The following is an 11543-nucleotide window of genomic DNA, read 5'->3' on the forward strand; positions in this document are numbered from 1 at the left end:
CATTGTCTCTTGATGTGTCTCATCATCTTTTTCTCTCTTTTAATGCCTCCTCCTTTGTCTCTCTATCTCCTTATCTGCAGTTTTATCTTCATCTCTTCTCTGTCTCTTTATCTGTCTCCTTTTCTGTCTCTTTATCTGTCTCTTTATCTGTCTCTTTATCTGTCTCTTTACCTGTCTCTTTACCTGTCTCTGTCTCTGCATACACCCGACACCGCAGTCCAAACCAACAGATATTTGCATCGTCTTACATCCTCAACAGAGGCAAGCAAGGCCTCTAGCTAGCTAGCTAGCTAGCCAGGTAGCTAGCTAGCTAGCTAGCTAGCTACCAGAGCTAGCTAGCTAACTAGCGAGCCACCACAGCCAGCTAGGTAGCTAGCTAGCCACCACAGCTAGCTAGCTAGCTAGCTAGCTAGCCACTGAGCTAGCTAGCTACTTAGCTAGCTAGCCAACACAGTTAGCTAGCTAGCTAGCAATATATATTTATAAAGACCTCCAATTGGTTTGGAGTTCAAACCTAAAAAGACCTTTACAGAAAAGGCTGCGAAGATGCAGCCAAAAGAACCCTGGCTCTACAAGCCATAGAGTTTAGGGTTTAGGGTTTAGGGTTTAGGGTTTAGAATGCTTGGGACTAGGGTTTAGGGTTTATAAAGGCCTAAAGATGCCCCATGTGCCTCTAATAAAACGCTGCGAAAATTAAACACTTAAACCTTAACCTGCTGCTGCTGCTTTTGCAGCTCCTGCTGCTGCTGCTGTTGCTGCTCTTGCTGCAGCTCTTGCTGCCGCTTTTGCTGCCTCCCCTCTGCTGCAGCTCCAGCTGCAGCACCTCCAGCAGCATTACCTGCAGCAATTGATTCGAGCAGCAGCTGCTGCTGCTGTGGTGGCTTGCTTCCGCATGCTACCGTTGTTGTGTGCTGCTGCTGCTGCTGCTGCTGCTGCTGCTGCTGCTGCTGCTGCTGCTGCTGCTGCTGCTTATGCGCGTTGTGCAACAGAAAGGAAGTCATCGAAGGCCCTATTAACTGCAGCGCCTGCTGGTGTTTTGTTGCCTTCCTGCAGCAGCGTATTAGCAATTCTATCTACCCAATCGATGTCTTTCTTGCTGCTGCTGCTGCTGCTGCTGCTGTTGCTGCTGCTCATGAAGGCCCCTACTGCAGCAGCAGCGCGCGAAGCCACATCACTCGCCTGCGAAGGGCTCAGTCCCCCCAGAAGAGACAAAACAGACTTCTGCTGCACCCCCGGCTGCTGCTGCTGCTGCTGCTGCAGAACGGGTTGCTGCTGCAGCTGCTGCTGCTGCTGCAGAATGGATTGCTGGGGCGGGGCTGTTACATTCTGTTGAGGGTGCTGCTGCTGCAGTGCTAGGTGCTGCTGCTGCGGCTCAGCTTGCTGCGCCGAAGTAAACAACTGAATCTGCGGGGGATATTGCTGCTGCTGCTGCAGCGGCTGCGGTATCTGCTGCTGCTGCAGCTGCTGCGGTAGCTGCTGCTGCGGTAGCTGCTGCTGCGGTAGCTGCTGCTGCGGCAGCTGCTGCTGCGGCTGCAGCAGAGGGTCGCCAAACCGCTGCTGCTGGGTGGGCTGCTGCTGCAGCAGCTGCTGCTGTGGCAGCATTGAATGAAGCGGCATCTCAGGCATCAGTGGCTGCTGAAGCGCGTCTTGCTGCAGCAGCATGTTCTGCTGCAGCAGCAAGTCTGGCTGCTGCACCAAGTTTTGCTGCTGCAGCAAGTCTTGCTGCTGCACCAAGTTTTGCTGCTGCAGCAAGTCTTGCTGCTGCGGGAGTGAAAGGGTATGAATGAGCGTAGCGCTGTTAGCAGGCGAGCCGAATGGCTGCTGCTGGAGTTGCTGCTGCTGCATGTGCTGCTGCAGCAGCTGCTGGCTGACAAGTTGCTGCTGCTGCAGCTGCTGCTGCTGCACTTCTTGCTGCTGCTGCAGCGTGTTTGCTGAGGCGTCCAACGCAGCATCTGCTGCAGAGGCCCCAAAGACAACTGCCGGAGCCCTCGTGGGTCCCCCTAAGAAAGGTGCTGCTGTTGCTGCTGCTGCTGCAGGTGGTGGTGCTGCTGCTGCAGTAAGACCTTGAGCGGTGAGTGGGAGCTGCTGCTGCATTGCTGCTGCAGCAGCAGGGAAAGCAGCAGCAGGAGCTATCGGAGCAGCAGCAAGTGAAGGTGTTGTGTGCTGCAAGATGGTTTGCTGAGGAATTGCTGTTGCTGCTGCTGGAGTGTTTAAAGGTGGTAATGCTGCTGCTGATGCTGCTGTAGGCGCAGCAGTTGCTGCAGGCTGCTGCTGCAGCTGCTGCAGCAGCTGCTGCGCCTCAGGAGCTTTATCTCTTAACAGCTGAGCTATCTTTAATGTCGCCCCAAGCCCTTGCGCCATACGAGCGGTGCTCCCCTCTATTTCTTTTTTTTGTTGTTTTTGTTTTTTTGTTATCTCCCAGGCAGCAAAGGCTTCAATAGGTCCTGCTGCTGCATCTGCTGCATCTCCTCCATCTGCTGCAGCAGCAGCAGCAGCAGCAGCAGGGCCTGTCTTGTGGCGACGGCACTCACATATAGCCTTCTGCCCCCGAGAGCGCATGCTAATCGTGTGTCTGTACACCTCGTACTCGTGGGTCTCTGTCTTGCTTAATCCGCATGTATCTAAACCCTAAACATACAAACCCCAAACCCTAAACCCTAAACCCTAAACCCTAAACCCTGGGGGATAGATGAGACACTAGGCACCTAAAAAATACCCGATCTCTCTTTCGCACAGATACGCATTGAAGCGCCCGTTCACTAACAACCCCAAACCCTAAACCCTAAACCCTAAACCCTAAACCCTAACCCCTAAACCCTAAACCCTGAACCCATACCCGCCAACCCCTATACATTGCTCCTTACTTAATCCCTAAACCCTAGACCCCCCCTCCAGAAAACCCTAAACCCTCAACCCTCTCCCCGTAAACCCTAAACCCTAGACCTTCCCCCCTCCCCCCCCATAAACCCTAAACCCTAAACCCTAAACCCTAGACCCTAGAGGATGTCATACTTCGTAGGTGGTGGTTGCACAGAGTGCATTCTGCATGGGTACGAAGTGAGCCCTGCAGTGTTTTTGCGTCTCAGCTGTATTATTTAAAGTTAAAGGTCTCTGCTTCCAGTCTCTTGGTGCTGCTGCTTCAGGGACGCAGCAAGTCATCCCCGCTCCAGCACACCGTACAGCAGGCTGCATCCCTGCATATTCACAAACCCTAAACCCTAAACCCTAAACCCTAAACCACATAAACCCTAAACCCTAAACCCTAAACCCTAAACCCTAAGCATCGAACCCTAGATAGGTAGAGAGCGAAACGCACACGCAATACTAACTCTTCAACCCGTTCATATATTTGCACATAAACCAAGCAAACGGATTAGGGTTTAGGGTTTACGGTTTAAAGGGTTTTGTCGGTATAGAAGGTTTATTGTCCTGGGGTTTAGGGTTTAGAGAGCGTAGAGATTTAAGGCGATTAGGGTTTGGAGTGTTTTAGGGTTTACAGGAAATAGCAGATAAGTTGTTTTAGGGGTTTGTGTGCTGCTGTGTTTGAAGTTAGAACTGTAGGGTTTAGGGATTAGGGTTTAGGGGTTAGGGTTTAGGGTTCCGTGCTTAAAGTCTACGGTTAAGATTTTGAGGGTTTAGGGTTTAGAGTTTGAGGGTTTAGGGTTTATGGTTTAGACTTTGAGGGTTTAGGGTTTCGGGTTTATGGTTTAGACTTTGAGGGTTTAGGGTTTAGGGTTTATGGTTTAGACTTTGAGGGTTTAGGGTTTAGGGTTTAGGGTTTAGGGTATATATATATATGCTGACTTGGATCATCAACATCGACCCCCAGATGGTTTTTGATGCCTTCTTGCTGCACTTGTTTTGCTGCTGCTATCATCTGCTCCATCGGGAGGGAGTTCATAATGCTGTTACCTGCATCAGCAATCTTACTAGTAGCAGCAGCAAAGTTTGTAGCCCCGTTTATTAAAGCAGGAGCAGACAGCAGCTCACCTGCTGCTAGACCCGCAAGGGGGGCCCCCAATGAGGCCCCTAGGGGGCCCCCCAATGAGGCCCCTAGGGGGCCCCCCAATGAGGCCCCCAGGGGGCCCCCTATGAGGGCCCCCCCTACAGATTCTGTGCTTCTAGTAACAGAGTCGGGGGCCCCCAAGGAGACAGGTAAACCCACAAGGGGCCCCAGATGGTTTACAGTGTTTTCAATTGCTGCTAAGGGCATCCGCAGCAATCCTGCAGCACCAGAGTTGCTTTCTGCTGCTGCTGCTGCTGCTGCGGAGGCAGCGGCGGCGTCTGCTGCTGCTGCTGCCTCAGGGGACGGAAGAGGAGGAGTTAAAGGAGGGCTCAGATCAGAGCCCGCTTGCTCCAAGTGCTGCTGCACCAGCTGCTGCTGCAGCAGGTGCTGCGGAGACAAACCCTGCTGCTGCTGCGGTGCCTGCGGCTGTTGCTGTTGCTGCTGCTGCTGCTGCGAATGCCACTCTGCTGCTGCCGCCAGCGCGTCGGGAAGAACCTGCTGCTGCTGTTGCTGCTGCTGCTGCTGCTGCTGCTGGAGGGCCCCAGGCGCATGCAAAGGAGCGGTTCTGAGGGGGGCCGCCTCAAGATAAGAAGACAGCATATCTGGTGACTCGCCATATACCCCCTCTAGAGCCTTCAGCTGCTGCTGCTGCTGCTGCTGCTGCTGCTGCTGCTGTTGACGCTGCTCCAGCTGCTGCGAAATCAATCGCTGCTGCTCCTGCAGCAGCTGCAGCTGCTCCTGCAGCGCTGCGTCCGTCGGGTAGTGAGGCTGCTGCTGCAGCGGTTGTTGCTGCAGCGGTTGTTGCTGCAGCGGCTCTTGCTGCAGCGGCTGTTGCTGCAGCGGTTGTTGCTGCAGAGCTTGCTGCTGCAGCGGTTGCTGTTGCAGCGGTTGCTGCTGCAGCGGTTGCTGCTGCACAGCTTGCTGCAGCACAGCTTGCTGCTGCAGCGGCTGCTGCTGCAGCAACTGTTGCTGCAGCGGTTGTTGCTGCAACGGTTGCTGCTGCAGAGCTTGCTGTTGCAGAGCTTGCTGCTGCAGCGGTTGCTGCACCAACGGCTGTTGTTGCAACGGTTGCTGCTGCAACGGTTGCTGCTGCAATGGCTGCTGCTGCAGCGGTTGCTGCTGCAATGGCTGCTGCTGCAGCGGTTGCTGCTGCAGCGGTTGCTGCTGCAGCGGTTGCTGCTGCAGCGGTTGCTGCTGCAGCGGTTGCTGCTGCAGCGGTTGTGGGAATTGCGTTTGCTGCTGTAGGGGCTGCAGCGGGTAGGCCTGCTGCTGTTGCAGTTGCTGCTGCGGAGCCAGTTCCTGCTGCAGCTCCTGTTGCAGCTGCTGCTGCGGCAATATTTGTTGCTGCTGCTGCAGCGGTTGCTGCAGCTGTTGCTGCAGCACCGGTTGCTCCTGCAGAGGCTGTTGCAGCGGCTGCTGCTGCAGCTGTTGCAACTGCAGCGATTGATCTTGGAGCGGCTGCTGCAGCTGCTGCAGCTCCTGCTGCTGCAGCGGTTGCTCTTGGAGCGGCTGCTGTGTCAGTTGGTTGTCCAGTTGCTGCTGCGGCGGCAGCTGCTGCTGCGGTTGCTGCTGCAACAGCTGTGACGTTGGCGGTTGCTGCTGCAGTTCTTGCAGCGATTGATTTTCTTGCTGCAACGGCTGCTGCACCTGTTGCTGCTGCAGCTCTTGCAGTAACAGCTGCTGCTGTGCTGGTTCCTGTGCCGGCAGCAGCTCCTGCTGCTGCTCTTCTGTAGGCTGCTGCAGCGTCTGCTGCTGCAGCGTCTGCTGCTGCAGCGTCTGCTGCTGCAGCGTCTGCTGCTGTAACGGCTGATGCTGCTGGTCGTCCTGCTGTAGATCGTCATGCTGCTGCTGCTGCTGCTGCTGCTCTTGTTCGTGCTGCTGCGGCTGCTGCTGCAGTTGCTCCAGCGGTATCTCGGGGAAGTCCTGCAGCAGGAGATCTTGCTGTAGTGGAGCTGTCTGCTGCGGCTGCTGCAGCAGCAGCTGCTGCAGCTGCTCCTGCTGCGGCTCCTGCTGCTGCTCCTGCTGCGGCTCTTGCTGTTGCTGCAGCTGCTGCTGCTGCACTGCTACTTGCAGTTGCGATTGCTGCAGCTGCTGCTCTTGTTGTAGCTGCTCCCCTTGCTGCAGCTGCTGCTGTTCCTCTTGCTGCTGCTGCTGCAAATGCTGCTGCTCCTCTTGCTCTTGGTGCTCTTCTTTCAGGTTTTCTTGCTGCTCTGGTTGCTGCTGGGATTGAGTTTCTGATGCCGCTAGGGTTGCTTCTGCTGCTGCTGTTGCTGCTGCAGCGGGTGCAGCAGTAACATCTCCACCTAACTGTGGCCTCTGTTGCTGCTCCATGTGCTGCTGCTGCTGCAGCTGCTGTGGTAGTTGCTGCTGCGCCGGCTGCAGAGGCTCCCACAGCTGGTGCTCCTGCTGCAGCTGCTGCTGCTGCTGCTGCTGAAGTGTGTCTACCTGCTGTTCCTGTTGCTGTGGGGCTTCGAGTACGGAGGGGGTGCCAGAGGTTGCTGCTGCTGCATTTGCTGCAGTTGCTGCTGCAGTTTCTGTTGCTGCAGGTGCTGGTGCTGCAAGTGCTGGTGCTGCAGGTGCTGGTGCTGCAGCAGGCTGCTGCATAAGGGTCTCCTCCGCAGCAGGTTGTAGCAGCAACTGCTCTAGTAGCTGCTGCTGTTGGGGGTTCAGTAGCTCCGTCTCCTCCTTCTCTTCTTGCTGCTGCTGCTGCTGCTGCTGCTGCTGAGGAGGCAGCAGCGGATCAGTAGAGAAACCGCTAAGGAGTGCTGCAGGGGCTTCTGACATCGTGGGTGTATCTGCTTCAATTGCACCTGTTATAAAGCTTAGGGGAGATGTGCTTCTGCTCCTGCTGCTGCTGCTGCTGCTGCTGCTGCCAAAGACAGACTGCAGCAACGGGAACTTAAGAGACCTCCCTCCTGCTGATCGACCAACTGCAGCAGGGCCTTCATCATCATCCTGCTGCTGCTGCTGCTGCTGCTGCTGAGAGGGGGCACGGAGAAGGAAAGGACCTGCTTGCAGAGAGCCCAATAGGGCTCCCGCCGGGCCTGCAGCAGCAGCAGCAGCAGCAGCAGCAACAGCAGCAGCAGCTCAGCAGCAGCGTGCGAATGAGTGCATTGTTAGGGACCAACGGCAAGGACAGCAGCAGCAGCAGCAGCAGCAGCAGCAAGCAACAAGTGCTGCAGCAACGCCAGCAGCAGCAAGCGCAGCACCAAAAGAAGCAACTAGGCTGGCAGCAGCAATATAAGCAGCAGGAGAATAAGCAGCAGCAGTAGCAAGAGCAGCAGCAGGATGGGGAGAAGCGGCAAGAACAGCGGAAGCAACAGGAGCAGCAGCAAGAGCAGCAATACCAAGAGCATCCGCAGCTAGAACTGCAGCAACAAGAGCAGCAGCAGCAAGACCGAAAAGCAGCAGCAGCAGCAGCAGCAGCAGCAACAGCAGCAACAGCAAAATATAGCTCCTTGGGCTTACCACCCAGTGCATATTGATGAGGCCCCGCTGCAGCAGCAAGAATAACAGCAGCAGCAAGAGCAGGAGGAAGCCTCCAGAAGCATCCGCAGAGGGTAGTCGCCGAAGGGCCCCCCATAGTATGTATGCACAAACCCTAAACCCTAAACCCTAAACCCTAAAGTGTACAGTTTAAACGAGCGGTCTCAATAGGAAGACAACCTGGAGGAGGAACCGAAATAAGTTTGCTGTCTGCATAAATGAAAATAATGACCTTCTTAGGGTCCTTAAAACCTTCAAAATGATAGAAATACAAAACCCTAAACCCTAAACCCTAAACCCTAAACCTTAAACCCTAAACCCTCGCCGGTTGAGCAGCGAAGCACAGAGAGTTAGGGAGGAGAGGGGGAAGAAACATGTGGTGTTTTAAGCATTTAAAGTGGAAAAGAAATACAGAAAGAAACCCTAAAAGCTAAACCCTAAACCCTAAACCCTAAACCCTAAACCCTAAACCCTAGGGGGGACCGGTCAGGTGACTCCCCGCTCCGCGCTGTGATAGGGTGCCCTGAGGCAAGGGAGATAGAAATATGTTTATAAATAAAAGTATTTGCTTTTTTATTTTATTTATTTAATTTTAAATACTCTAACTATTCTTTTTTTAGCTGCATGTACACCGCATTTCAGCCGTCTCCTCACCTAGCAAGCAAACCCTCCTTTCGGTGTACAGCGAGGTAAGGGCTTCTTCTTTTATTTTATTTTATAAATAGCTAATAGATATATCAATAAAAGAATATGTTAGTTAAATATAGTTAAATTTTATATAAATATCTTTATATTAAACAAAGAACTTCGCATAAAGTAGACAAGGTAATATTATTTCTTTATTTATTAACTCAACCTCAAAACCAGTAATTTATTTCTTTACAATATTTTCTTCTATCATAATTTTATTTTTATTTTTTAGTTAATTGTCTATTTAAAAATTAAGTTAACATCTTCTGCATCCGCAAACCCTCTATTCCTGCAGCATTCTCAGGTGTATCGACACAAGGGGCCCCTCCAAGGGGCCCCCCTGTACGCCTGCTGCTCCTTGGGGGGCCCCCCTATACCCCTGCTGCTCCTTAGGGGCCCCCCTGTACCCACTGTGGTGTCTGTGGGGCCCCCCTGTACCTTTTGTGTTACTTGAGGGGGCCCCTTGTACACCCTGTGGTGTCTGGGGGGCCCCCCTATACACCTGCTGCTCCTTGAGGGGGCCCCCAGGGGGCTTAGGGGGCCCCCAGAGCGAAGCACTTTAAAAGACTGAGTCAGCTAAACAACTGAAGACAGCGGAAGAGGGGCCCCTTAGCCTTTGTACAGCAAAAGGCATGCATGAGTGAGGCTTATTAGATAAGGAGGGTATATGAGATGCATGCAATATAAAACATATCTCTCTGTTTATGTTTGTCTCTTTGTCTTTGTTTGTCTCTGTTTGTCTCCTTGTCTTTATTTATCTCTTAGTCTCTTCCTCTTTCTTTGTCGCTGTCTCGTTTCTTGTTTGTATGTTTCTATCTGTCTCCGTTGCTATTCTGCTGCTGCTGCTGCTGCTGCTGCATCAAAAGCTGTAGACTTCAGGGTTTAGGGTTTAGGGTTTAGCAGCTTGTGGGTTTAAACCCTTAAGCCTTTAGGACTACGGGTTTGCGAGTTCGTCCCCGGCTTGGGTTGGGGGAACCCAGTTAGGGTTTAGGGTTTAGGGTTTAGGGTTTAGGGTTTAGGAGTCTCCCTCGGGGTTAATATCAGAAAATTAGCAGCCGCTGCGGCCTCCTCTCGGATTGGCTGCAACAGGTTGAGGGTTTAGGGTTTAGGGTTTAGGCTGTGCACAGGCGCTGCTCGGAGGCTCTTTGGCCTCCATAGTATAAACCCTAAACCCTAAAGTATTCCTAAACCCTCAATCGTACACTTTGACGAAACCCTAAACCCTAAACCCTAAACCCTAGCTATAACACGAGTTGTAGAGTTGACACTGCGTTTTCAGGAGCTTCTGCCTCTGATGTTTTGAGATACGATAAATTAGGGTTTAGGGTTTAGCGTTTAGGGTTTAGGTAGGTGTGTATATGGGCGGTCAAGGCACAACAAATAGCAGCAGCAGCCCTCCCACTGCAGCAGCAGCAACAGCAGCAAAAGGAGAAGGAGACAAAGGAGACACCCCAGACACCGTACTTAGATCCACACCACTTGCTTTTCTCTCTAAGAGGTCCTCATACTGCTCAGCCCTGCAGCAGCAATGAAACAGAAACACAATACACACTGCTGCTGCTCCTGCTGCGGCTGCTGCTGCTGCTGCTGAAGCTGCTGCTGCTGAAGCTGCTGCTGCAGCAGCAGCTTCCGCTTATTTGCAACAGCAGCAATTGAAATGCTCAATCAATTCGGCAGCGAAAGAAGCAGCAGCAACAGCAGCAAAAACAGCAGCAGCAGCAATAACAACAGCAGCAACAGCAGCACTAGCAACAACAGCAACAGCAGCTGCAGCAGCAGCACCAGCACAAGGACCAACAGCAGCAGCAGGATCATCGGCAACAGCAGCAGCGCCAACAGAAGCAGCAGCACCACCACCAACAGCAGCGCCAACAGCAGCAGCAACAGCAGCAACAGCAGCAGCAACAGCAGCAGCAACAGCAACAGCAGCCGCAGCAGCAGCAGCAACAGCAGCAACAGCAGCAGCAGCAGCAACAGCAACAGCAGCAACAGCAACAGCAGCAGCAGCAGCAGCAGCAGCAAGAGCAACAGCAAGAGTGGAGATTACGAGAAGAGCTGCTGCCCATCAGTGGGTGTGGGTTCAAAGAAGCAAAGCAGGAAATTAAATTGAGGGCAGCCGTGCGAGAAGGCACAACCAACTCTGCTGCTGCTGCTGTTCAGCAGCAAACTGCAGGCCCAAGCAGAAGGAGACGCCCAAGCTGTCCCCTCGCCGTACGCAGGAGGAGGAGAACTGCAGCAGCAGCAGCAGCATCAACAGCAGCAGCAGCAGCACAAACAGCAGCAGCAAGAAAAGAGCCATGAGAAACAGACGCAACAGCAACAGCAGCAGCAGCAGCAGCAGCACAACACCCGATACAACAGGAGCAGCAACAGCAGCAGCTACAGCAACAATAGCAACAGGTAAAGCACCTGCAGCTGCAGCAGCAGCAATGAGTAAAGCAGCAGCAGCAGCGAACAAGAACTTGACAAAAGAAAAGAGACAGAGGAGGAGACAGCGCGAGGAGCCAAGAAGAAGAGAGACGAACAGACACGCATTATTATATAATATAATATATTTATAAATATATTATATATATAATAATATTATTATATATTATCTATTTACCTCCCCCACTCATGCACACACTCCTCAAGTGTTTGCTGCAGCAGAAGGAGACAGGGTGGAACTGTCTCCTCGAACCGCAGCAGCAGCCCTCCGATCTGCAGCAGCAAGCAGCATATACATTCTTCGTCTGTTCTTTTCTCTCTCTTCTTCTGTCTCTCTTCTCTGCTGCGCTGTCTTCATCATTTAATCAAATTAAAAAAATATATATTTGCGTCAGGCTTGCACTGTACGTACACCCGAAGAATGACCCTAAACCCTAAACCCTAATCTTCATTTTATATCTTAATGCGAGGGTTTAAGGTTTAGGGTTTAGGATTAGGGTTTAGAGTTAAAGAACTAGGGTTTAGAGTAAAGGGATTAGTATTAAACGCTTAGGGTTTAGGGTTCAGAGTTAAACGTTTAGGGTATAGAGATTAGAGTTAAGGGTTTAGAGTTAAATGCTGCTTGGGGTTTAGGGTTTAGAGTTAAATGCTGCTTAGGGTTTGGGGTATAGAGTTAAATGCTGCTTAGGGTTTAGGGTTTAGAGTTAAACGCTTAGAGTTTAGGGTTTAGGGTTTAGGGTTTAGGGTTTAGGGTTTGCCTCTTGTCCGGTGGCCTTAGCCCCCAATATGCATCCATCCTTTGCTAATTCTTTCACAGTTTTTCTTGCTTTGTCTCCTAGCAGTTTATCTGCAGACACCTTTCCTAAAGGCTTCTGAAGATGAGCTGCTCTAAAGGTGTTGATATCTTTATAACACTCTGCAGAAGCAGCAGCAA

At 52.3% G+C, this 11543-nt stretch overlaps 2 protein-coding genes across 2 annotated transcripts; one reads left to right on the forward strand and one right to left on the reverse strand.

Annotated features, from left to right (window-relative positions):
* Window positions 1-969: 969 nt before the first annotated feature.
* On the reverse strand, window positions 970-7589 carry EAH_00042930 (hypothetical protein, conserved; the record flags this gene model as incomplete). Its single annotated transcript, XM_013395027.1, has 4 exons — window positions 970-2628; window positions 3013-3194; window positions 3805-7050; window positions 7475-7589. The coding sequence occupies 4 exons, from the start codon at window positions 7587-7589 to the stop codon at window positions 970-972; spliced, it is 5202 nt and encodes a 1733-aa protein (XP_013250481.1).
* Window positions 7590-9839: 2250 nt separating this feature from the next.
* EAH_00042940 (hypothetical protein) lies at window positions 9840-10586 on the forward strand (the record flags this gene model as incomplete). Its single annotated transcript, XM_013395028.1, has 2 exons — window positions 9840-10254; window positions 10402-10586. The coding sequence occupies 2 exons, from the start codon at window positions 9840-9842 to the stop codon at window positions 10584-10586; spliced, it is 600 nt and encodes a 199-aa protein (XP_013250482.1).
* Window positions 10587-11543: the final 957 nt, after the last annotated feature.

The sequence above is a fragment of the Eimeria acervulina genome, genomic scaffold, assembly GCF_000499425.1.
Source record: "Eimeria acervulina Houghton genomic scaffold, Eah_scaff564, whole genome shotgun sequence".
Lineage (NCBI taxonomy): Eukaryota > Apicomplexa > Conoidasida > Eucoccidiorida > Eimeriidae > Eimeria > Eimeria acervulina.